General features: G+C 51.5%; 1 protein-coding gene across 2 annotated transcripts in view; it reads left to right on the plus strand.

Moving 5' to 3' along the window:
* Positions 1 to 26868, plus strand: part of CACNA1H (calcium voltage-gated channel subunit alpha1 H) — a 163572-nt gene that overhangs the window by 61141 nt on the left and 75563 nt on the right. For both annotated transcript variants that reach the window (XM_085592084.1, XM_085592085.1), the window contains 4 exons: positions 2451 to 2763; positions 13529 to 13621; positions 15524 to 16286; positions 22265 to 22680. In XM_085592084.1, the coding sequence (XP_085448210.1) occupies positions 2451 to 2763; positions 13529 to 13621; positions 15524 to 16286; positions 22265 to 22680 (1585 nt within the window). The remainder of the gene's footprint in view (positions 1 to 2450; positions 2764 to 13528; positions 13622 to 15523; positions 16287 to 22264; positions 22681 to 26868) is intronic.

A 26868-nucleotide genomic window follows, 5' to 3' on the forward strand; every position in this document is an offset into this window, starting at 1 on the left:
GCGAGGAGAGCAGAGGAGAGGGAGGATGAAATCCTTCAGGCAGCAGCAGAACCGAGCCAGGCTGCACCCACCCCTCCCAGCAGAGCTGGTTTTTGTTTTCCTGCTCGGATTTTCCTCCCCCAGTCACCAAACCGCTCCAGATTCGTGCCCAGATCTTCTCCGTGCAGCTCCTTAGACCCCAGGTGGGGCTCTGTGTCCTTAGGGAGCCGTTCTTCATCCCAAAACTTCCCAAATCTGGGATGCACGGAGCCTCTCAAGCTGTGGGTGCCTCACTGCAGTGGGATGGGGACTGATCCTGTAGTTTGCCTTTTGGGAGCTGAAGTCACTTCTCAGGTGTCTCCTCTCTGCTCCTTGCTTCTTTCCCCGAATTCTCCAGCTCTTCCCAAGTTTTCCTGCATCTTGGTGTGTTTTAATCCTCTGTTTAATCCTCCCAGTGTGTGGCACTGCTGGCTGGTGTCTGATGCTCTCCCAAAGGGCTGCTGCAGCTCCCGGCCCGTTCTCCAGCCTGTTTCATATGGAAATTTCCTCCCAGGGAAGCCAGCTGGTGGGAGGGCAAGGAAAAGGCTTGGGGAGGAAAAACATCTTCCAGGTTTTTGTAGAATCCAAAGCCCAGAAACAGCGCGGGTGATGTCACAGTTTAGTCTGGAGCTGTGGGGTGTGCGAGGAGGAGCTGCTGCTGAACACAAAGAATTCCCAGGCAACAATTCCCAATTCCCAGGACTTGCTCCTCTTCCTTCTCCCATTCCTGAAGCTGATGAACCCTCCATGCCCACCTATGGTAATTGGATCATGGAACAGAACCAAATTCCCCAGGGAAGGCGCTGAGGGCTGATTTCCCTCAGCTCTGCCCTGCAGCAATTGTTCTCTCCTTACAGTGCAGCCGCAGAGCGATTCCTGCTTGGCTCCAGGGTTTTGGGGAGCAATTCCAAGCAATTGTCTGGAATAACACTTGTTAAAGCCAAATCTCTTCACCAGATAGGGACGTTCAGAGAGAGATAAAAATAGAGCTGTCCTGGCTGGAAGAATTACCTGGTTATCTTCTGCCCACATCTTCTATAATGTGTGTGTTGCCTGTCCCTTATCTCCGGCTGATTATGGAGCTGGGAAAACACTGGATTAAGTTGGCTCTGGAGCAATGCAGCTCCTCAGCTGGGTGCTGCAGGCTCTCACCAACACCAGAAAGTGCCAGACCTGGGACACAACTCGGGGAAAAGCAGCTCCTGCCCTGCTGCAATTCCAGCGATTCCTTATCCCGGCTGGGACAGAGCCATCGGCTTTATCCAAGCCAGTTCCATCCGAAATGCAGCAAGCACGTGCTGTTCCCATTAATGTGAGATCTTCCTTTTTTCGTAGAGCTACAGAGGGAGTGGGAGATGGCCTCTGGCTGGGTTTCTCCTTGTGGGAGCTCAGCCCCTCATCAGAGACGTCCTGAGGGACACAATTATTGGGCAGCTGCTCTGCCACCCAAAGAAACATCTGCAAATCCTTCCAGAGAGCCCAAAAGCTCCCTGGATTTTGGGGGAGAACCTGATCCGCTGGGATTTTCTCTCCATCCCCTCTCACTTCATGCTTTTACCTGTTCTGTTTGCTTGTGGGGGAAACTCAGACTGGTCTTTACTGGGAGATCAGCAGGGCCTTCCAGGGTGTAAAATTTGGTTTGTAATTTTTGACAGGGAATTGCTGAAGGGATAGCAACCAGCACTTTTTCCTGCTGCTAAAGTCAGGGATGAGCCTTTTTTTTTTTTTTCCTCATTGTCTTAGTTTGAAAAGACAGGAGTCTGTGAAGGAGGGCAAAAGCCTCCTGTGAAATGGAAAAGGTAAACCCCCTCCCTCCGAATTACCACAATTTTGAAATTAAAAGGCTTTCGGGCAAAGATATGGGAATGGGATTAACAGTTTTTTACTAGGAAAAACTAAATAAAATTTTTAAAAAATGTAATTAGTACAAACAAAACTAGTGATGGAGTCAGAACCCTGACACCCTGATGAGCCAGGGTGTTGGGAACAGCCCAGTGAAATGGTGGCTGCTCCTCCTGGAGGGGCAGATGGAATGCTGCTGGAGCGGGGATCTGGAGAAGGGTGGAGTTTTCTCTGAAGGTCTGGGGATGGAGGAGCTGGGCCTGGTCTTCCTCTGGGGATCCAGCAGAGAAGAAGCTGCTCCTCTGGGAATCCAGTGAAGGGCTGCTCTGGTGTCCCAAAAATGCTGATTTTATGCAGGTAGGAATGCTTGGCTCCTCCCTCTGGGCGGAGCATCTCACCATGGGCTGATGGAACTTTACCGTGCAGGGAGTCATTAATGGCTCATTAACAGACGATATCTCCCCGGAGGGAGACATTGCTCTTGGGAGAGACAAGAAACCTGCCCCACCTCCAACAGATGGCAAATAGAATCCATGCTGATCTTACAAGCCAGGACACTCATCCTTTTCCTTCTTCTCCCCCTTTTCCAGGACGTACAACCTGACCTTCCTTCACCCCTACTACCGGCCGGACGAGGCGGAGGAGAACCCCTTCATCTGCTCCTCGCACCGGGAGAACGGCATGCAGAGGTGCTCCAACATTCCCAGCAGGAAGGAGTCCAAGGTGGAGTGCACCCTGAGCATGGAGTCCTACAGCCCCAGCCTGGCCAGCCCCGAGCCCAGCAGGAACTCCTGCATCAACTGGAACCAGTACTACAACATCTGCATGGCCGGCGACGTCAACCCCCACAACGGGGCCATCAATTTTGATAATATTGGATATGCCTGGATTGCTATTTTTCAGGTAAGATTCTCCCAATAATGGGATTTTTTTTTCCTGTTGTTTTTTTTTTTTTTTCCTGTTGATTTCCTGGTTTTTTTCCTGGTTTTGGGTTGGTCGTTTTTTGCTCGGGAAGGTTTTGGCGAATGCAGCAAAGTTGGATGGAATTTGCTCAGCCCTGAGTGAAACTGCAAATAAGGAAATGGTGAATAAATGAATCAGGCAAGAAATGGTGCAAAAGAGGGTTTGGAGAGAAGAAACTTTTATTTTGAAAACATTTGAAAAGAGGGGAAAGAACTTCTGGAAGCAGAAAAACTCATGGCAGGTTCCACCTCTGCAGATCAGATAAAGCCCAGGGATTTTTGGGAGGAGGGTCTTCGTTGTTGGAGCATCAGGAAACTGAAAGTGCTGTTGAGGTTTTTGAGCTAGGTTTAATTTCATGCTAAAATGAAGGAAGCTGGCGTGGCTTAGGCTTGGTTTTAAATCACAGAGTGAGCCTGGTGAGCACGGAATGCTGGAAGGGGGAACAATCTGTTCTGGCCAAAATTCCTGAGAGGAAATTCTGCCCCCAGGGAATCTCAGTCTCTTTTGAGGCACTTCAGAAAAGACCAAAGTGCTTCTCACGGAGACTGGGGGAGATTTTTCAGGTGATAAGACTCCTCATAAGGGAAGGATTTTCCACGGATTTTCATGTCCAGAGGCTGTGGTTTCCCAGGCTGCCCCAGCTGGAAGATCCCTGTGTTCTTTCCCATTTTTAACGGGCACTTCCTGGAGTCACAGCATTTCTTTGGCTCTGCTGGGTGTCCTTGTTGATTCAGTCCCCCTGAAGTGGAGGTGACATCTGTTCCTAGAGCAGAATTCTCCTTTTAGCTTCGTTAATGAGGAATAATTACTCATCCAGAGCTCTGCGTTTCATTTACGGATTTCCTCCCAGTTCCATGTTATCCATGAAGTTCATCACTTCCAGCTTTCACCTGGGGAATGTTTGCTCTGAGCACCTTCCCTGCTGCCCTCGGGTCACAGTGCTGGTGCCAGAGGCTCAGAACCAAATCCAAAGGGGTTCAGGCACATCCCACTGGGATCTGAATCCTAATTCTCCCATTGGGAAAATGCTTTGGAATTAGTGAGGAAGAGAGGAGCTGCTGGCTGCCAGTGAGTGCTGAATAAAGGGAAGAGAGGGAATTCTCCTTTTCCTGATCTTTGATGGATCTGAGGGATGTTCCCAGGAGATCCCACCTGATTCCTTTTCATGGGAAAAGGACACTGAGGAGGAGCAGGAGCTTCTCCAGAGGGGTCCTGCTGCCTTTTCCCTTCCCGAGCCATTTTCCAGGCTGCAAAGCTTCATTCCATTGGATTTCCTCCTCCTTAAAAGGCTCAGTTGAATTTCAGGAAGGACCCCCAGCCCCAGGAGAGGTTTCAGCTGATTCCTTTGGGCAGCACAGCATCTGGCAAAGTGGGATCTCATGTCCTCAGATGGTTTTGGCAGCTGCCAGGAGGTCGATGATTGGTTTTAGCACTGCTCAGGCCATCCAAGGGCTCCAGAGGAATTCCGGCCAAAAACTCTCTTCACGTGTTTATTCCTGCTGCAAGTCAGGGCTCGTTTTTTAGGAGCTGAGAATGATTTAATTCCAGGTAAAGAGGGCAGCAAGGTGCTGGCTCAGCCTGGATGTGGGAAATCATCAGCGCAGGAGGCGAGGCACTAAATCCAAACAATTGCTGGAAGCAGGGAACATGTAGCAAATAAATCCATGGAATTGTGGCTGGACAGCACCAGGTCAGATGGGATGAGGGCTCTGAGGAAGCAGTGCAGAAAGTCCAGCTGATGGATTTAGGAGCTCTGAGCTCCCCTGGCGCTCGGTGTTGAGTTGCTGGGACGAGGCAGGGCCGGTTGTGCCGAGCCGTGGTTCTGCAGGATGGTGAATCCGTGGCTTTGTGCAGGAATTCTGGTGTGGGGAGAGCCCTGAGGGCTTCCAGATCTCCAGTGGGAATTGTGGTGAGCACAGGTGGCTGCCGGACAGAGCTTCCCTCAGGATTTATCCCAAGTGAGCCGGGAATCTTGGCTTGTCCAGCCATGGCGGGAGCTGACAGGAAAGGGGGGAGAGACTCTTGGAAAGGGTCTGGAGTGGCTGGAGCAGCTTCCCACTGGCAGAGGGATGGATGGATGGGATCTTGGGGGGGATGGGGAGGCCCCGGCAGGGGTGGAATCAGCCCTGGGAGCGTCCAAGGCCAGGCTGGGATGGTGGGAAGTGTCCCTGCCTGTCGCTACAGGACACGTGGAAGCACGACGCGAGCCACTGCTGTTTGCAAGGTAAAGAAGGAGGTTTATTCTCCGACTCCAACTTTTATACTTTTCCAAAGGTGACAGTGGATTGGAGAGGGAATGGGCCACCTCTCCAAAGACATTGGACAAACCACCAGTACATCAAGTTTCTCCACCCCTATGGAGGAATGCAAAACAATAGGTTGTTTACAGAAAGTTGTGTGAGAAAGTTTTCTAACAGACTGTAAGATCAGAAGGCTTTAGAGAATCTTAAGAATCAGGGTGACACCTGCCCAGAGCAGGGGTGGCACTGGATGGGCTTGAAGGTCCCTTCCAACCCCACCCATTCCATGGTTCCATGGTGTCGTGTGGTTTAGGAGCTGTCAGAAGGGAGGGGGATGAAATGAGCCCCACAGGGGAGATCCAGGAGGAACTTTGCAAGTGCCCACGAGTTTCCAAGGGCAGTTTGATACCGTTCAGACCACGAATAAACCAAACCAAAAGCAGGAACAAAAGCAGAGTTTGCAGAAATTCTGAAGATTTCCACTCCAGAACATCCAGCAAACTCTGCCCCAAGGATGGGTGAGCTCTTCCAGCTGCCAGAACTGAGATTTTAAAAGACATTTCTTTCAGTGGGAGTGACCCTGAACGTCCCAGAGCTGGGAGAGGTGACAGCAGGAAAACAGGGAAATGTGTTGTCCACCTTCCGAGGAGAACTCAGAGACAGGAGAACCTGGTGCAAATAAAAAAATTAAAATAACCAAGGGAATGGCTGCATCCCTGAGTGCTGTAAAGGATGATAATTCCTTATGTAATCCTGAAAGTGATTCATGTTTTGCTTCCCCTCATTTGTTGTGCAAGAGGCTAATTCGTGTCTGTATTTGTTACAAAGGCACGTTCTATGGCAAATTAGGTGAACTAATTAGCTTATTACAGACTAAATGAAAGGAGATGGAACCTAAATTAACTGTGAGGTTTGGCATGATATGAGGATCCCTTTATTGCACATGAATTCCAGCCCCAACAATCCGAGCAGTAATTACAGGTATTGTTGTCGCACGGCAGATGATGAATTACCCACCTCGACAAAAGTCCAATTTAATTGGAATTACTGACAGTCCCAGTGGAGGAAACAAAACCTTCCCACCTCCCTGACCTGCAGCCTTGGGGTGGCCAGGCCTGAGTGCAGAAATCCTGATAAAACAAAAAGGGATTGGGAGGCTGGAAGTTTGGCAAGGGAAGATACGTTAGGCTGCTTTGCAAAGCAGAGAAACTTTGAGCGGATAATTTCACATAGGATTTGTAGGAAAGCAAGGCCTCCACTCACACTTTACTCCAGGAGTGATGCTCCTGGCAGAAGTTGAAGGAAAAGGCAGATCCAGGAATGGTTTTCCCATTGGCTGCAGCGCTGTCCAAAGGTGCTGTTAATCCCCTTGCTCTGCCCCCTCCCAAGACTTCTGCAGAATTTGGGACAGAACCAAAAAGCTGGAAAGGAAGGAAAAGGTCTGAGGTTTCCAGCTGTGCCCAAAGTAATTTCGAGGCTGTGTTTTCAGGAGCTGTCACACTGGCTGCTCGTGTTTTTAGTGTTCATTGAGCAGAGAAATTTGGGATTCGAGACCAAAAGGAATTTTTTTCCTCCAATGGCTCAGCCTTTAAATTGGAGAGTGTGTCAACAACGCTTCTCTGTGCTGAATTTGGCAAGAAAAGAGTTTGGGAGCTTTTCATTCCCACTGCTTGGAGATGATGCTTTGTCACTCAACTCGAATCTGTTTTGGATCACCGAAAATATTTCCCTGGAAATGACGGGGTTTGAGCTCTGTTGCTGTTGCTTTTTTTAATTTGGTCAGCCAAATAAACAGCACTTGCTGCATTTGAAGAGCTCTCAGCCTGAATACCCCAGCTAAAAATATCCAGCCCTTTTCAAGCAGCTCGGAGAGTGCTTCCAAGAGGGATTTGTTGCCTTTGGAAAATTTTTGTTTTGAAGGTTGGGAGGAGTTGTCTCGTGTAGGACAGGGCAGAGAGGCCACCCTGATGCCAGGAGTGGTCCCATAACCTGTGGGGGTGCTGGATGGAATTAAAGCCTCCTGTAGATGAAGTGTGGACTTCCAAACCTCTGGAGTTTTTGGGAGAGTTTCATCCAACCTCGGTGGTGGATTCCTGTGTTTGGAGTAGGAAGAGGGGTCCTGCAGCAGGTCCTGGCCTGAACTGGAGTCCTGTCAGGGGAGCAAAAAGCTGCTGGTTTTGAGGAGCATCAACAACTGCTCCAAGGGAACGGCTGGAGTGGTGTCAGGGAGATTTAGGTTGGATTTTAGGGAAAGGTTCTTCAGGGAACAGCTCCCCAGGGAATGGGCACGGCCCCGAGGCTGCCAGAGCTGCAGGGGGGTTTGGACACCACCCCAGGCGTGCCCAGGGTGGAGTTTTGGGGTGTCAGGCTTGAACTCTGCTCCTTCCAACTCAGGATATTCCAAAAATCCACAATTCTCACAGGGAAATCTCACTTTGCTTCGGTTGCCCCAATTCTGCTCCGTGACCTCTCCCCCAAGCCCAAGGTGTGGCTCCTTCCCCCTGAATTCCCAGCCTGGCACCCCCATCCTCCTGGACAGGATTTGGAATCGGCTGGAAGCAAAGATCTCAGCCTGCCTTTCCTTCCTCCCCAGAAATCTGGGATTTGGGGGCTCCCAGTGCCCGCAGTGCTGCAGCTGAGCAGTTCAGCCCCTTCCCTTTGCCAAGGATCCTCCACAAACCACGGGGACACGGGATCATCATCCCAGCAAACCAAACCGGGAATCTGGGCTGGGGTGGGATTTGTTGGAGCAGCAGCTGAGGGAAGTCAGGGAGGGTTTTGCTGTCGGATGAGGGCCTTGCATTGTTTAGTGTGAAACAACAATTCGCCTTCCCTTCGGAGCCAAACTTGGGATTTGGGCTGGTTTTCATCCCAGAGCTACAATTCCATGAGGGTTTGGGTGACAAGCAACAGCATCAGTGACGTGTCTGACTTTACCCCACACTTCATTTCCCACTTTGCTTCTCAAAATCCACCAAGAGCTGCCAGCACTGCCTGGGCATCGCATTTATGGGATCAGATTTGACAGGTCAGGAGCCCAAGACATGGAAATAAGCAAAATTTCCTCTTTCCCCATTTTTTAGGGCCACTCTTCAGAGCAGATTCCTGCTTTGCAAGGCTCAATTTATAAAGAAACGACAAGGCCTCGAAGTGAAAGGAAAAGCATCTGTTCAAAGGATGTTACTCAATGTAATAAACCTGTTTTTCTGGCCACAGAGGTTCCTTAACGAGATGTTTCGGGAGGAAATAATTAAAATTGTGACGTTGGATTCAAAAATAGGGATGTGATTATCTGCCAAGCTCGCTCTGCCTGTGGAATATTCCCTGGAATATTCACTGGGCAGTGCTCGGGAGCCAAACCCATGTTGCCCAAGAGGGTGGAAATTCAGATAAGAGGCTTTCAGAAATGGAGGCTAAAGGCCTTATAAAACTTCCTGAAGCCATCAGGGTAATTAATAACTCTCACCATTTATAGCACTGGATCCCATCTTGATAAGTCTGATGAAAATAAAATATCAAAAAAAGCCTGGCAGCAGGGCCAGGGGAATGAGGAGATAAAAACTAAATGACCCCAAATGCTCACAGCCATCCTCAGAGTTGCTGTTGGGTTCAGGATAATTGATTTGAATGCAGATAATTCCCAATTTTTCCCCCCCAAAGGACTCAATTTTGGCCAAAGAAAAAGCGGCTGAGTGCAAATTAGAGATGTCAGTCAAGATGAAGTCTTCACATGTGGCTTTCTCTGGGTTTCCAGAGCGTCTCCTCCTCAGCCAGGCACCGAGCTCAGCCAGCAGCTGCAATCCTGGAATCAGAAGGAATTTCTGGTTGCCAGAGCTGTATTTTTTTTTTTTTTTAATCAGGATTTTAATAAGGGCGAGATGCTGATCTTGGGTGCTTGCTCAGGGAGGCTGTCACTCCAAATGAAGTTTGTTCAGGTAATCAGAGCAGGGAAATCTTGCCGTGAGACAGCTCCAGGCTGGAGTTTTGTGTGCTCTGCGCTGGGTTCTGATCTCCCCAGGCTCGCTGCACACGGCGATTTTCCAACCTTCCCTCGACTCATCCGTGGCACCTGGAGGAGGGTTTGGAGCTGCAGCTCTGGCACCAGCCCTTGGAGCTTTCCAGCAGCCAGGAACCCAGCCTTGACTAATGGAAGCTGGAGTCTGAACGAGGATTTCTCCCCTGGATGATTCTTTTTGCTCTTTGTCATCTGACACTGAAGCAAAAAAAAAAAAAACGTCCCGCTCTCGAGTCGGCTGCAGCCAAGAACTTGCAAGGATTTTGGCAGAGCTCAAAGAAAAGAGGGTTCATGATGAAAACTTCTGGACACAATAAAAGAAATGGTTCTGTGCAAGCTCTGAAGTGACCCCAGAAAAAGCAGTGTAAACCTGCTGCCTCCCTGGAGCTCCGAGGAGGTCTGAGTTAATTGCCAGCGTCTTTAATCTCCATTTCCCTCGTGATTTGCACTCTGGAGTTTTAGATTGATTCTGATTAGCTTGCCTAGAAGATCTGATTCTGTCCCCAATTACTCTCCTATAAATCAGACGAGCATCTTTATTACAGCTGATGAAATTACTGTGGCATGAGCAGAGCAGGGGGATCAGAATCAGCGAAGACCTAAAAAAATTAAATCTGATTGGGTTTTGTCCACGCTCATCCTGCTCCTGTGACTCAGGTGCTCAGGGAGTGTTCAAGCCGAGCATCAGTGAAATCAAAACCCGTCTGTGTGTCCCCCTGAGGGAATTTTCTGTTAAATTCTTACAGTGGGGGGAGAGAGAATTGGACAAAACTGAGAGACTTACTGGTATTAATGGGGGATAAATTATTTATCCCAAGGCTGGGGAAGGAGTAAAGAACTGGAGGAGCAGGGAGGGACCTGAGCATCACCCAGGAGCTGAGTGGGGTGAGAGGACAGCCCTGTTCTCCTGGCAGGGCAGGAATCTTTTCCCAGGTCCCTCCTCTGCCCCAGGTGTGGAGCAGGAGCAGCACCTCCAGCACACCCTGCCAATCACCTTAATTGAGTCTGCCATCCTGCCGCTGCTGATTTTCCTGTGCCTTGCACATCTTTCCCATCAGAGTGGAATTAGGAGCGAGTTCTCACTCTCTTATCTCGCTGATGGATAATTGTGGGTTTGCCTTGGTGGGAGCCGTGGAACTGGAGCCTTTGGAGAGGCTCTTTAATGTGAGCAGGCAGGGTTTGAGCTGCTTGAATTGCTGAGAAGGGATTGCCCGGATTGGGAAGCACCAGGAAGGTGCTCCAGAGGTTTGGGAGACATCCCTGGAGGGCTTGGAGGGACAGTTAGTGGATTAATCAGAGTGGGGATGGAGAAATTACTTTCTCCTCAGTGGAATAAGCAAAGCAGTGCTGAAAACACATCCCGGAGCTCCTGGGGGCACGGGAGAGCTGCTGGTTCTCCCTCATGGAATCCCACAGGGCTTTGGGCTGGGAAAATCCCCTCCAGTTTGGACAGGGACACCTTCCACTCCCCCAGGCTGCTCCAAGCCCGTCCAAGCTGGCCTGGAACACTTCCAGGGATGGAGCTCGGCTGGTCCGAGGAGACACTGCTGGGATCAAAGCAGCAAACCTTGAGCAGGTGCCCCGGTTTGGCTTCCAAAACCAGTTAAAAGCTTTAACTGGGGGTTTATGAAGCAGCTGTTGGCAAGTCCTGGTGCTCTGGTTCCCATTTCCACCAAGGTCTTGCTGGGGATGTGCATTTTCCCTTGGATCAGGGAAAAATGACCTTGGCAAGTCCTTGGAATCCAGCAGGGGTGAGGCTGGAAGGAGCCCAGCCCTTGCAGGTGGCTGTGCACGTGTTGTCCTGCATTTCCCCAGAGCCTTGGGATTAAAATCACCACTGGATGTCTGGGAGCCTCCTCTTTTCCAGGAGGGCTGCTGCTGCTCCTGGATCCTGGCAAGGCAGGAATCCTCCCTGGGAGCCCAGGAATGAATCCCCGACGGGGCAAACACCACGATGAACCCCTGAGGTCTCGTTGTCCCTCCTGCATCCCCCTGCTTTACAAATGAGCAGCAAATAACACAAATTCTGATTACACCTGGAATATTCAGAGAGCTGGATGAGCATTTTCACCCTCCAGAGGAGGAACAGGGGGTGTTGATCAATTCTTGTGGGAAATGCTGCCTCATGCAACAAAAACATCCCTCCAAGGCTTGGTGGGCCCTCAGTGCTGGCTCAGAAGCTCTCAGGTGATTCTTTTTTTTTTTTTTTCTTTTAATGAGTTTAATCCATTGGATTTGAGGATTTCCAGCTAAATCCAAATCCAGTGTAGAGGTGCATCCCATATTTTTGGGGTCCCTGAGCTGGTTTTTCATCCCTCAGTGGGAAAGGCTGGAGAACCTTCTGTGCATCCAGCGGGAAGGGAGGGAGGGAACCTGGACAGCACAAAGGAAATAATTCCTGGGTAAGGAATTATTTGGGATTTGGTGTCACCTCCTGGCCCGATCCCTCTGTTCCCCTACAGGCTGTGGGAGGCTCAGCTGTGCACGGAGCCCTGACAGAGCAGGGACCTGCCCCAAAAGGACTTTGCTCCCCAGAAATGTGCTCAGGGAGGGGCAGGAAAGGGCAGGAGGGGTTTGATTGCTTGTCTGTTCCTCACGGATGAACAGCCAGGCAGTTTAACCCCTTCCCACTGGGAACAACAGCACCACGGGGAAAATGGGGATAAAAAAACTGCCAAAATCCCTGGGGTTAATGATGAGAAAAGGATTCTCTGGGGTTTTGTTAAAGCTGCTCGTGGCAGGAGAAGGGGCAGTGGTTTTAAGCTGGCAGAGGGCAGGGTTAGATGGGATTTTGGGGGAGAAATTCTTAATTGTGAGGATGGAATGAAATTCCCAGAGAAGCTGTGGCTGCTCCAGTGTCCCAGGCCAGGCTGGGACAGTCAGAGGTGTCCCTGCCACGGCAGGGGTGGGATGGATGGGCTCTGAGGTCCTTCCCAAGCTGAACCACTCCGGAATTCTGGAATTCCGGGAAGCAAAGCTTGGCTGATCAGCGAGGGTGGGAGGTGGAAGAGCAGCTGGTGGATGTGAGGAGGAGCAGCAGGGGTGGGGAGCAGTTTGTAAAAGCAGCCAAAGGTGTCAGACCTGATCCCCACGAGCCTTCAACAGCTGCAGAGACAAATTTCACAAATGTTCTCCTCCTCGGCAGATGAGCTTGGCTGCTTTTAGCTGTGCTGCCTCCTCACGCAGTGGGGTGAACCTCCACGAGCTTCCCCACGGGAGGAAGCTCGGAATCTTGCTGGGAAAACATCAGCATTTGGAACTGAGGGTGAGAAATCCCAAAGAGGCAGCAGCAGCCCCGAGCTGCTCTGTGGGTTCGATGGTTTTGGGAATGTGTGGTCATGTCCTGAAGATCCTTATCCAGGAGTTTCCTTCTGTTCCTTGGGTAAAAAAAAAAACCCAAGGAATTCATGGATTCGTGCCTGAGTTCCCTGCGAGGATTTATTCACTGCTTCAGGGTTTATGGATCAGCTTTTTTGGGATGCACCAGGCAGGAAATCCCCTACACCCACGAGGTCTCTTCCCTCAGCACTTCCTTCCCTGCAAACACGGTTTAAATCAGGAATGATGCCCCTGGAATTGGGGCAGGAGCAGTTGTGGGGTTTGCCAATTCCTTCCCTGCAAACACGGTTTAAATCAGGAATGATGCCCCTGGAATTGGGGCAGGAGCAGTTGTGGGGTTTGCCAAGACCCCCCAGGCTCACGTGGGGTGGTGAGTGGGGGATGCCACCAGGATTGGGTTCAGACAGGAGCTCGGATTCTGATGGAAATTGCAATTCCAGCCTGGAATTTCGGCTCTAGTAGCCAGCCAGCACTGGAAGTTTGGAGTATTTTATCTAAATAAAAAGTGTAAATTACGTGGCAGAGCTCGCTTTGCTCTGCACACAGCCTGGGCGGTGTTAATTAAACCCTCAGCTGCTTTTTTTTAGTGGAAGGAAGGCTGAGAAAACGAGCCTTAAATCAAGTCTACATTTAATTAAAGCCTCTCTTCCATTCAGATGCTCTCCCACTATGATAGTGGTGGTGCAGTTGGAATGCTGAGCCAGGAGGAACCAACAAGGAAATTGGGTTTGCAGAAACAAAATGAAGTTTAAAATGTGGGAATTTTCTGGGTTACACTACAAAACCAGCAGCTTTAGGGAAAACTCGGGATCTCTGCAGGGAAAGAGGGTTTTTTGGGGGGGATTTTAATCCCTCCTTGCAATTTCTTTGCCTCAGAACCAGTGTTTCGGGCGATTTATGTGAATGTTTCATGTTTTAATAGTACCAGATTCCTGTAGGAACCTCAGGCCAGTCCTTTGGCCACATTCCTTCTCTCTCAAACAAACTTGGGATGGATCCCAAGAGTTTCTGTGGGGGGGGTGGGTACCTGGCACTGGGGGAAAATTGATATTTAACAACTTTTGGGGTGACTTCTTTTGTGCTCACACTCTTTTTCTCTGTCTCCCCGTAGGTGATAACCCTGGAAGGATGGGTGGACATCATGTATTATGTGATGGACGCACACTCTTTTTACAATTTTATATATTTTATATTGCTTATCATAGTAAGTATGACATGGCAGATTCTCCTATTCCTTCTGCTTGGGGGGTGAAGTTGTTCCCTGGCTTTTTCCACAGGGAAGAACCAGGTAGGATTCAGGATTCAGGGCTTTCCCTCCCTCTTCCCCTCCCACTCTTGGTCTTGTCACCTGGATGTGTCTGTGCCCAAAAATCCAGGTTTTCCCTCCTTTAACTTCCTCAATGTGCCAGAGGGAGCCTCGTTTCTTTAGAGAGCCCTCAAACCTTTGCATTTCACCTATTATAATTTAATAATTACTATTATTAAATAGTAATAACGATTTAATAATTATATTTATTATAATTTAATAATAATTACTATTTATAATTAGAATACAAAATATTTCTATTATAATTATAAATGTTATATGTTGTTTTTATAAATTATTTATAATAACAGTTTAATAATTATATTTCTTATACTTTAATAATAATAATGTTATTATTATTGTTATTATTGTTATTATATAATAATAATAATAATAATAATAATAATAATAATAATAACTCTCATAGCACCAGTGCACCTCTCTGAGCTCCCACATTCCTAAAAACAAAATATCACCCACTGGAGGTGCTGGGGGTTGTTTCCAGAAGCTGCCAATCCATCTCCACAAGGTCCTGGTTTTCCAAAGGGCACGACCTCCTCCGGGAAGTGGAAAATTGAAATATTTAAGGCAGGAGGGGAAGATACCACGAAGATTTCAGGCAGGACATGGGATGGAGGTGTTTAAAAGTGATTTTGTGACTGGACAGTCGTTCCAGGTAACCCTGTCCCAGTCAGGGTGGGTTTGGAGGCCTTGGGAAGTTCAAGCAGTTCCCAGCGGTGGGAAAAGCTGGATGGGAGCAGGGTGAGTGCCCCGGAGCAGTCGGGGATGGCTGAGCTGGAGCAATGGGCCAAGAGCACAGATCGACGCTCCACTGCCCTGAGCTGTTCTCCCCAAGTGCATCCATGTGGAAAAGCCAGGAGGTGACTCCTGCCCAGGTCACCTGGAGCTGCGAAAGGCACCTCGGCTGCCTCTCTGGCATTTCCCTTTGGCTGATTTAGGAAAAAGCACTTTGTGGGCTCCACAGCTTGAGGGGAGGATGCAGATTTAGGTCACGTCACATTCTTGTCCCTGGGACTTCGTTTTGAGAACCTGGTGTCACCCAAGAACGCATCAGCTCACCCAGAGACTGAATCAGCCCCTCAGGAGCACTGAGTGTCCTGGAGGTGCTTTTGTGGGTCAGGGAGCCACAGGAGCACCAGGTCACAGGTCCACAGGCCCTGACTGTACCCCCAAAATTATTTCACACTCTTTTGGGGTGTGAAATGATTAAAGAAGAGAGAGAATGTTTCAAACAAGTACAAATTGGACTTGAAATCATCTTGCCCTGCAGGTTGGCCGAATTTCAGGAGAAAGTTCTTCACTGGAAGAGTGACTGGGCACTGGAATGGCCTGCCCGGGGAGGGGTGTGGAGTCCCATCCCTGGATGTGTTTAACAAGACCAGGAGGGGAAAATGTGGCACTCGGGGCCATGGTTTGGTTGATGAGGAGGTGTTGGGTCATAGGCTGGACTCGATGGTCCCAAAGGTCTTTTCCAGCCTGGCTCATCCTGTGAATGTCCAAAGCACAGTGTGCTGTGGACCGTGCGTGTTTCCTGCACCTGTGCTAGCAAATGTCACTGCTTGGAGGAGAGGAGAGTGGAGCAGGCTGATGCTAAAATAATTGACCATGCTTCTGGGCAGATTTAGCAGCTCAGGCACACGCTGACGGCACATTTGGCCAGCAGCCCTGGGATTTGGCGCGTTTGGAAATCCCGGGATTGCCGAGAACCGCACGCGGCGGCGAGGCGCTTCCCTCGCTGCGTGCCGTTCCTGCTGACTCCTTCCCCTGTCCTCCCCCCAGGTTGGCTCTTTCTTCATGATCAACCTGTGCCTGGTGGTGATCGCCACCCAATTTTCGGAGACCAAGCAGCGGGAGAACCAGCTGATGCAGGAGCAGCGGGCGCGCTACCTGTCCAACGACAGCACCATCGCCAGCTTCTCGGAGCCGGGCAGCTGCTACGAGGAGCTGCTCAAGTACATCTGCCACATCTTCAGGAAGGTGAAGAGAAGGACCATCCGCCTCTACAACAACTGGCAGAGCAAACGCCGCAAAAAGGTCAACCCCAACAGCGGCGGCGGGCAGAGCCAGCGCGGCAGGAGGAGAATCACCTCCATCCACCACCTGATCCACCACCACCACCACCACCACCACCACTACCACATCAGCAACGGGAGCCCGCGGGGGCCTCGCGCCAACCCCGAGCTCTGCGAGCTGGAGCTGCAGGTGATGAAGCCGGGCCGGCAGCTGACGCTGCCGCCGCCCGCCTCGCCCAGGCCGCCGGGCCCCGCCGTGCACAGCATCTACCACGCCGACTGCCACGTGGAGGGACCTCCCGGCGCCTGCAGGGCCACCAGCAGCCCGGCGGGCGGCAAAGCGGCCGGGCTGGGCGGCCACGGCAGCATGAACTACCCCACCATCCTGCCCTCCCCCGGTGGCAGGGGCGGCCCGGCGGCGCTGGCCAAAGGGAAGAGGAGCGGGAGCTCTCCGGTGGCCGCGGGGAGCAGCCCGGGGAACCTGGGCCTGGATTCCTACGGGAAGCTGCAGCAGCTGGTGGGAGAGCATGGTAAGGGCGACCGAGCTGGGGTTTTTTGGGAGGAGGGCAGATGGCTCAAGGTGGAGGTTTCAGTGGCGGCCCTGCACGGTGCTGAGGGTTGGGATGATGGGAGTGTGCTGGAGCCAGAGGTGGGACGGGTAAATCCTCGGATTTACCGTCATGGATGGTCCAGGCCACTGCTGGAGGCCTCTTTGGTGTGGTTGCAAAATCAGGGTTGGAGCTCTCGTGTGCTTTGTGATATCCTGGAGGTGCTCCTGCTCTTCCCACCCAAACCCTGGGATTAGACCTCCAGTGGATGCTGGAGCTCCAGCAGAGAGCCCCAGGGGCTGGGAGATGGTGCCTGGAGGAGGATGAGCAGGTGGAATCTGCAGGAGAAGCACTCGATAAAGCAAACAGACGTTTAAAACAGGCAGGAACCGAAAGAACTCAAACCAGACACTTCCAGTTCTTCTCCGATGGCCCCTGGAGCCTCTGACTCTCTTTTTGGCAAGGAGGAGCAGCAGTTTCAGTGCTCAGAGGACGTGTGGAGGGCAGGACAGGAGCAGAGCTGCACATCTCAGGCTTTCCCTGTGTGCAGAAGAAATGTGGAAGTGAGTTTTCCTGCAGATTTGGGGCTCCATTCAATCTGAGGAGGGTTCGGGGAACTGTTCAGTGCTTCTGTCCCAACCTCAGTGCACAGATGCAGCCACCCCAGCACAGCCAGGGAGGTTTTATCTCCCCTCACATATAAATCACCCACTGGAGCAGTGATTACACGCAACACTTGGATTTCTATTTCATAAAATGTTTTTCCAGCCCTCGTGGCTGGAGCTAAAAGCTGCAAAATACTCTTAAGCCCTCCAACAGTGAAAAGTCACAAAGATCCAGCTTCTATTTTTTAATCTCTTTAAGCCAAACTCGTCATTTGGTTTTTTCAATGCCTGTGTTTTCCAAAACTGTTTGTTTGCGTCTGCATGGACACAAATATTTATCCTGGTGATGGATGTGCTGAAAAAATACCAAGCCTGGCTTGGGGGGGATCACAGGAAAGCTTGCTTGACAGAGAGTTCGGGAGCCTTGCCTTTGTTAATTTTGTTGTTTTTAAGGACCACACAAAAGGGTAAAAGTGGATTGTTTATAGAAACTGCCTCGGGCAGCCGCTTCCGAACGCTCGGGAGCTTGGCACGGGGGCAAGGTTACTGCCAACAGTTCTGTTGTTCAGCAAGGACTTTTTATAAATCACTGCTTCATCCTTAGCTCTGCCAATTAATGAAGGTTTTTAGGAGAATGAGTTTTTACCTTGAGATAAAAACCCAGGCTCTGCAGAAGGCTGGAACTGGGAAAGAAAGGAGCAGCAGAGCTGTTGCAGTCAGAGTTTGGATCCTCCTGCTTGCTGCTGGGGTCCTTTTTAGGAGAAGAAAGGCCCAAATCTCAGTCCCAACTGCGACATCCCCGAGCCAGCTCGGTGATTTAGGAGATTTTCCCGCAGCCTGGGGTGGTTCTTTGAAAGCTGGGATTAGATTGAGTTGTCATTAATAATGCAATTACAGTGTCCTCTTTCCACAGAGGGATTTCAGCCCAGAGGATGCCAAAATGCTTTAAACAAATCTCCTGGAATTGTTTTGTCTCTTCCAGAAGTGTGCTCACAGCTGGGAAGGGCTGGAAGGAGGGCAGAGGCTGCTCATCCATCCCCTGAGGGAAACGGGATGGGGAGGGATTCGGGGCAGACCTGGAGACCCTGTGAGCACCCAGCTCTTCCCTTCCATGGATCTGCCTCTTTCCAGGCCCTTCTTCCCACTCTGCCACTCCTGCAGGGCTGAGTCAGGGTCAGTTCTGCACCAGGAGTGATGGATGTGACTCCCAGGGGGGCTGGGTGTGACTCCCAGGGTGCTGGATGTGACTCCCAGGGGGCTGGATGTGATTTCCAGGGGGCTGGATGTGACTTCCAGGACTCTGGATGTGACTTCCAGGGGTGCTGGATGTGACTCCCAGGGGTGCTGGATGTCGCTTCCAGGATTCTGGATGTGACTTCCACGGGTGCTGGATGTGACTTCCAGGGGGCTGGATGTGACTTCCAGGGGTGCTGGATGTGACTTCCAGGGGGCTGGGTGTGACTTCCAGGGGTGCTGGATGTGACTTCCAGGGGGCTGGGTGTGACTTCCAGGGGTGCTGGATGTGACTTCCAGGGGGCTGGGTGTGACTTCCAGGGGTGCTGGATGTGACTTCCAGGGGGCTGGGTGTGACTTCCAGGGGGCTGGATGTGACTTCCAGGGGTGCTGGATGTGACTTCCAGGGGTGCTGGATGTGACTTCCAAGGGGGGCTGGATGTGACTCCCAGGGGTGCTGGATGTGACTTCCAGGGGTGCTGGATGTGACTTCCAGGGGGCTGGATGTGACTTCCAGGATTCTGGATGTGGCTTCCACGGGTGCTGGATGTGATTTCCAGGGGTGCTGGATGTGACTCCCAGGCTTTGGGATGATCTTTAAGGTGCTGGGGTGGAGCTCTGCCAGGCACAGCCCCCAATTCCCATTTCTCCATCCCTAAAACTCAGCAAAGGAGCCATGAGCAAGAATCTCAAGCTCTCCCAACCCTCCCTCAGCCTTTTTGGGGGGAAACAAAGAGCCTTTAATTCTCTCTCTTCCCTCCCAAGCCAACAAGCAGAGCTGTTCAGTGCAAGACTTGTGCAGGGAAGCACAGAAGTGCTAATTGAGAGCTTTAAGGAGCATTAACAGCCCGGGCTCTCCCAGCCCCAGCTGGAGGCCAGGTTGGTGTCTGCTGGGAAGGACGCAGCGGTGGGAGAGAGCTTTCTCCTGCCTCTTTTGTTGTGGATTTGAAGAGCTGCGAGTACAGCCTGTTCCCCGTGTTCCCGTGCCCTGCAATGCTGGAGGTTATTTTAGCAGGCAGCCAAGGAGACTCTGGTATTTTGAAGACATCTGCGGCGCCAGGGCTTTTCATATCATTTTTAACACTTTGATAGCGTTAAAAGCCATCTGGCAAACCCCCTCCCTGTGCTGCTGCCGGGGCTGGGCTGAGCCTTCCCCCTTGGCTCCGTCCTGAGCGGGAACACCGCGCAAGGGGCAAAACGTTCCCGATGCTGGCAGTGGCTCTGACGCAGTGCCAGGAGCCAGGCCCGACCTCCAAGGCCCTTCTGAAGGCCACGGACATCCACGTGACATTCAGGCCAGGAGAACGTGTTTTGACTCTGGCCACATCCCGGTTTTCCAGCGAAGGGATGCGTTGGCTTGGTCTGGAGCTGGGGTTGCAATCGGCATTCCTGCTGGGTGAGCTCCAGGGCTCAGAGCCAGGAGCAGCCACTGCTTTTAGCCTGGGCTCCCCAAAACTCATCCAAGTGGTCGCCGTCCCACCTCCAGACAGGGAGCACAAGTGGATGTGGGATTTTTGGGTATGGTTTAATGGACTGGGTGAGCTCAGAGGTCTTTTTGTGGTTCTGGGAGAGGGGGAATTTGTCCCTTATGTCCATGAACCTCAAGGAATTGATGCTTAAACGGAATTTAGTGGGAAGGATTCCGTGCTCGTGCCGTTAATATCTGGTTCCTAAATATAAGGAGACTGAGAATAAGGTTACTAAATATGAGGAAACTTAAGGATTGGACTCCTAAATACGAGCAAATAAAATCTGGGTGCCATTCCACCCAAATCATTCCAGTTACTCTTGTCCCTGTCCTTCCATTCCGTGGCTCCAGGACAACCAGCATTTCTCCTCACACCACGAAATGTGTTTGATTTTAAATCCCCCTGAACGCTCAGCCCTGTGCCTCAGGCAGCGAATCCACCTGAGCTTTATTAAAGGCTGAAGGAGGCTGAGGGGACTCGGGGACTCTCCGAGCTGTGATCCCAGCAGCCACCTTTGGTCCCTTCTCCCTCTCCCTCCTCATTAGGAGCTAAACGGCAGCGGTGGCTAAATTGGGTGGAACAGCTTGGGAGCGCTCAGAGATCGTTAATGATGGGAGCCTGCTCAGGGATAATCAGGAATAATGGAAAGGGAGGGATGGGCCCATCACCGTTCCCTCAGCCCGGGACACAGAAGGAGGGGGAGCCCGTGGAGGGGGTGGAGGGTGGGAAAAGGGACCAAGAGGGGAAAGTGAGGCAGAACCAGAACTGCTTGGGAGGGTGGATGGATGATGGATGGATGGATGGATGGATGGATGGATGGATGGATGGATGATGGATGGATGGATGATGGATGCATGATGGATGGATGATGATGGATGGATGGATGATGGATGCATGATGGATGGATGGATGGATGATGAATGGATGGATGATGATGGATGGATGATGGATGGATGGATGATGGATGCATGATGGATGGATGGATGATGGATGGATGATGGATGGATGGATGGATGATGAATGGATGGATGGATGATGGATGGATGGATGATGGATGGATGGATGGATGGATGAATGGATGATGAATGGATGGATGATGGATGGATGGATGGATGGATGGATGGATGGATGGATGATGAATGGATGGATGGATGATGGATGGATGGATGGATGAATGGATGATGAATGGATGGATGATTGATGGATGGATGGATGGATGAATGGATGATGAATGGATGGATGGATGATGGATGGATGGATGGATGGATGATGGATGGATGGATGGATGGATGGATGGATGGATGGATGGATGGATGGATGGCTTTTTTAAGGTCTGGAGAATAATTCCTGTGAGGACCAGCTGTGGGGGCTCAGCCTGGAGAAGAGGAGGCTCGGGGGGACCTTGTGGCTCTGCACAGCTCCTGACAGGAGGGGACAGCCGGGAGGGTCAGGATCTGCTCCAGGGAACAACAGGACAAGGGGGAATGACCTCACGTTGGCATGTGGTGGCTCTCAGTGGCTCACAGCGTGTAGTGGCTTTTGGTGCTCGGTGGCTTTTGGTGCACAATGTCTCCTGGCACATGGTGGCTCTTGGTGACTCTTGGTTGCCCACAGTGGCTTTCGGTGCACGATGACTCTCAGTGGTGTTGTGCAGTGGCTCATGGCCCATGGTGGCTCTCAGTATCTGGTGGCTCTCAGTGGTGGCTCTCGATGGTGTCTTGGTGTCTCACAATAGTTCTTGGTGCATGGTGGCTCTCAGCAGTGTCTCGGTGTCTCATGGTGGCTCTCAGTGATGTCTCATGGTGGCTCTCAGTGCGTGGTGGCTCTCAGTGGTGGCTGTCAGTGTCTGGTGGCTCTCAGCAGTGTTTTGTGGTGGCTCTTGGTGCATGGTGGCTCTCAGCTGTGTCTCATGGTGGCTCTTGGTGCGTGGTGACTCTTGGTGGTGTCTCTCAATGACTCTCGGTGCATGGTGGCTCTCAGTGGCCCATGGTGACTCTTGGTGTCTGGTGGCTCTCAGTGGTGTCTTATGGTGGCTCTTAGTGGTGTCTTGGTGTCTCACAATGGTTCTCAGTGCACAGTGGCTCTCAGCAGTGTCTTGGTGTCTCATGGTGGCTCTTGGTGCATGGTGGCTCTCTGCAGTGGGTCCTGGTGCATGGTGGCTCTCAGTGGTGGTTCTTAGTGGTGTCTTGGTGTCTCACAATGGTTCTTGGTGCATGGTGTCTCTCAGCAGTGTCTTGGTGTCTCATGGTGGCTCTCGGTGCATGGTGGCTCTCTGCGGTGGGTCCTGGTGCATGGTGGCTCTCAGTGGTGGTTCTTAGTGGTGTCTTGGTGTCTCACAATGGTTCTTGGTGCATGGTGTCTCTCAGCAGTGTCCCGGTGTCTCTCAGCAGTGTCCCGGTGTCTCATGGTGGCTGTCAGTGCACGGTGGCTCTCAGTGTCTGGTGGCTCTCAGCGTTGGGTCTTGGAGCATGGTGTCTCTCAGTGGCTGCCAGTGTCTCTTGCTCTCTCGTGGTGTCTCTCGCTGTCTCTCATGGTGTCTCTTGCTCTCTCATGGTGTCTCTCATGGTGTCTCTCGCTGTCTCTCATGGTGTCTCTCGCTGTCTCTCGCTGTCTCCTGGCGTCTCTCGGTCTCACGGTGCCCTTGTCCCCGCAGCTCTCCGCCGGACGCCCAGCCGGCTGTCGGGGCTGAGCGCGGCCGGGGCTCTGCCCAGCGCTGGTGGCCCGGGGCTGAGCTGCGAGCTGCAGGACTGTCCCTTCTGCGCCAGCCTCCTGGACGACCCCGAGTTCGCCCTCAGCGACTCCGACAGCAACGGCGACTCCGACAGCAACGGCGTCTACGAGTTCACGCAGGACCTGCGGCACGGGGACCACCGGGACCAGCTGCAGCAGCAGCGGGGCAGGAGGAGGAGGAAGAAGAAGAAAGCCAAGGAGAGGAACAAGGTGGTGAAGCTCTGGAAGGCGTTCGGCACCAAACTCAAGAGGATTGTGGAGAGCAAATACTTCAACCGCGGGATCATGATCGCCATCCTCATCAACACCCTCAGCATGGGCATCGAGTACCACGAGCAGGTGAGCGGCCTCGGGGGCTCCTCGGGGTTTGGGTGCTCCTGGAGGGGTGGCTTGGGGTGGCTCTAAGGTGATTCCAGGAGGAACGAGGATTTTCATGGTTGGAAATGGGGCTGAAGATGTTCCCGTGAGGAACGGGAGAAGCCTTTGGGGTGCGGGTCTGAGATGTGTGTGTTGGATGTGTCTGCTCAGAGCCTGGCTGCTCGCTGGCTGGGAATTATTCATATAAGTAGGAATATTTGCGGTGGAAATACCTTTGGTCTGACGGTTGTGCTGGAGATAACCCAGGCAGAAATTTCTTCTTTGATCTGGACCTTCAAATAAGACTTAAACTATCAGGCAATTCTAAAAGCAACAAAGAAAAAGAAATTAGGGTATCCCTGAAGGCTCCAAACCCTTTAATTTGCTCTCGTAGGACTTTGTTGAAGTTTTTGGAGGGAGGGCAGTGCCATGGGAGAGGGAGCTTAGACAAGAGAGCGTCTCCACTTGGTCACCCTGGTGAAGTTCTCTTCTTCTGGGCTTTTCTTGCTTGGAAAAATTGGAGATTTTCCACTGTTTTCTCGAGGCATGCTCGGGAATTTCTCGCGTCACCAGGATCTTTTTTTTCTGGGATCAAAGGCATCCAGTGCTTCCCCAAAACCTTCCCTGCAGGGTCATGACCAGGTCAGGGTTATTTTTGAAGCTGCTCCTCCTCTCTTCTGTGGTCTGTCTCTTTGGCAATGAGGAGGAAAGGCAGAGCAGCATAATCCACCCAAAGGCAGCACAAGAGGCTCTGCAGCTCCTTCTCCATCATTTCCCAGGATTAAGCACTGCTCAGGACCATGACAAAAAACCCTCTGGAGTGCTGCTACTTCATTTTCTCTGCACTTCTGTGCTTTAACCTCCCCTGTTTTAGGTTAAGACTTATTTTCTTTAAAAAAAAAAAAAAAAAAAAACAGGACTCAGCTAAAACAACCTCAGCCACGCAACAACAAATCAGAATTACAGCAAAGTGTCCAAATCCAGCAGAGATTGAGCTGTCCCTGTCAGCTCCCTGTTGAATCCTGCTTCGCTGTTCCACAAGAAGTTCTAAAATTGGGAAATACACCTTGTCAGTGCCTTCTGAATAGGCCATTCATCCCTCGTTTCTGCATGGATACTCTTTTGTCAGGCAGATACAGCTTTGTCAGCCCTTGGATTTTGCTGTGATGGGAGCTTGGGGAAAACCTGAGGCAGGCAGCAGGAGAAAATCCAGGGATCACATGGAGTGTGTCCCCAGTCAGTCCCATAAAGGCGAACCGGGATAATTACAGCCTCGCTGCTAACAAAGGAGAGCTGTAGCTGGCTGCCTTTTATTGGATTTTACCTTGTAAAAGCTTGGCTTTAGGGCGTCTCAAAGCCAATGGCAATAAAGATTCCGAAGCTTTTTTGGCTGCGGAGTGGCAGATTCCTGCCAGCTCTGCTCGCAGACACTGCCCAATAAAAAGGGAGGAAAATGGAAGTGAAACCTGGAAAATTTCTCCCACGTGCCTGGGACATTGGGATAATGAGGTGTGGAGTGTCAGAGCCCAGCTTGGTGACACCTCACACAGAACTTCTCCTGCCAGCCGCATCCCAGGGGCTGAGGCACTGTCCAAATCCAACAGGAAACTGCTCTGGATTTTGGCACAGAACTCTGCGGCTTCTGTGGGCAAAGCGGGGGGATTTGGGAGCCCCCCTCGTGTGAGAATTGGCTGCGAGGCTCGGGGTGGGGCTGCTCCGTGTGGAGGGCAGGAGGAGGTGTTTGGGCACAGTGTCCCGGAGCCACAGCGTGGTGTTGGGGTGGAGGGACAGGGAATGGCTCCCTTTGGAGTCATCAGCCTGACAGGAGAAACAGTGGTGTTATAAATGAGAATTTGTCCAGATTAATATGAAAAAATAAAATATTTCTTTTGCAATCAAATTCTATCTAGCCAGCCACAAGGAAAGAACAGAGCCGAGCCCGGGGTCGGCACCAGAATTCAGCCTCAGCAGAGGTTTCCCTCCATGCCCACACACCTCCAGCCTGGCACGAGTGGTTTTTATAGGGAAAATTCGGTTTTTATAGGGAAAATTCCACCTGAGGCCAAGATTTCGGCAGTCAGTCTTTTCTTCCATTCAGAGTCCATAGGTTAATAAGATTTTCTTTTTTGGTGATTAAGAACAATTCAGTGTGTGGAGTTGTTGAATCCCTTGATGAAATTTATGGGAACGCTGCATTCACATGGATCTGCCCAGGATTTCCATGATATCCATCATCTCAGGTCCATGGTATCCTCAGTGTCCATCTCAGGTCCATGATATCCATCATCTCAGGTCCATGGTATCCATCTCAGGCCCATGGTATCCATCTCAGGTCCATGGTATCCATCTCAGGTCCATGATATCCATCCCAGGTCCATGATATCCATCCCAGGTCCATGGTATCCATCTCAGGTCCATGGTATGCATCTCAGGTCCGTGGTATCCATCTCGGGTCCATGATCTCCATCTCGGGTCGCTCACACCATGATCAGCTCCTGGGTGTCCCCGCATCTCTCCAGCCATGGCCCATCCCCATCTCCTGGCCAGCCTCATCCTTTCACATGTCAATTGGGTGGGGGGAGTCCCAACAAATATTCAATATCACATCTATCATCGTAGAAACGGCGTGAATTATTTCTACTACACACAGCAGTGGGGTCACAGCTTTCTGCTCCCAGGGAATTCTGAGCTTCTCCAGGCTGGAACCGGGTGTGGGTGTTGCCGTTTTTGTCTTCTCCATCCTCCCAAATCTGGAAGCCATTCCCCACTTTAAAAGGATTTAGGAGCTGCTCTGTGGCTCTCCTGTGATTTCCTTGCTCCCACCAAGCTGTTCCATGTTGCTCCAAGAGCAGTTTTTAGGGAATCTAGGGAAACCTGTGCTCTGCTGGTGGCAGGATGGGAAGGGTTCTGCTGGATCCCTGCAAAACACAACCACAGAATCCTGGAATGGTTTGGAATTTTAAAGTTCATCCACTTTGCCATGGGCAGGGACACCTTCCACTGCTCCAGGTTGTTCCCTATCCAACTTGGCCTTGGACACGTCCAGGGATGGGACATCCACAACTTCTCTAGGAAACCTGTCCCACCAGCCCTTCCCACCATTTATTCAGAGTGAAAGAGCTTCAGCAGCTTCTCTGCCCTTGACTTCGACCACTTTTTTTAGGCCGTTTTCCGGTTGGATCAAACTGCGAACAAACCAGAGCAGCAACCGCAGGGAAACCCATCCCAATCCTCAGTGTCCATAGGGAAATGCCCAATCCCTTTTATAAAATTTATTCATGGCTTCTTGCCTTTTTTTTTTTTTCTCCCAACTTCTCCGTAGTCCCCAGTGGCTCTGCAGATAGATGGACACAGGAAATCGATTTTTATTGGAGCTGATCGGAGCCAAAGCATCGGCGCTGTGTGTGTGGGAAGGGTGAGGGGCTCTGGGGGGAGATGGAGCAGGGCTGGTCCCGCTGTTCCTCCTCTGATGCTGGGACGCGGCAGAGCTCTGCAGAGAAGTCTGACGGAGCCCTCTTGAGGCAGTGGAGCATCATTGTCCAGCTCCTGTGGATGAGGGAATCCTGCCTGGAAGGTGCCAGGCTGGAGGCAAAACCCACCGGGCTCCTGGGACTTCCTTGTCCTTGGAATCACAGAACACCCTGAGCCAGGAGGGACCCACAGGGATCATCCAGCCCTGCACAGACCCCCCAACAACCCCACCCTGGGCATCCCTGGGGTGATGTCCAAACCCTCCTGCAGCTCTGGCAGCCTCGGGGCTGTGCCCATTCCCTAGGGAGCCTCAGCACCCTCTGGGGAAGAACCTTTCCCTCAAATCCAACCTAACCCTCCTGTGGGACAATTCCATCCCATTCCCTGGATCCTGTCCTGTCAGAGGGAGCAGAGATCGGGAGGAGCTGAGGTTGTGCTACCGCAGCCTCCAGACAAAGAGAGCCCTGGCCACGTCCAAGGCCCCTCAGGATTTCAGTCTGTGTTTTTATGGGAATGTGAAATTCCCACCGGTCTGCTCACCTGGCTGCTCTTGGCTAAGTGGCAGCACCCCCTTTAGGGCCCAGAGTTTGGGTGGAGATGTGGAATCATGGAATGGTTTGGGTTGGAAGGAATTTGGAATACCAACATCTCATTCCCCCCCTGCCATGGCAGGGACACCTTCCACCATCCCAGGCTGCT

Source organism: Lonchura striata, chromosome 14 (genome assembly GCF_050655825.1).
Source record: "Lonchura striata isolate lonStrDom1 chromosome 14, ASM5065582v1, whole genome shotgun sequence".
Lineage (NCBI taxonomy): Eukaryota > Metazoa > Chordata > Aves > Passeriformes > Estrildidae > Lonchura > Lonchura striata.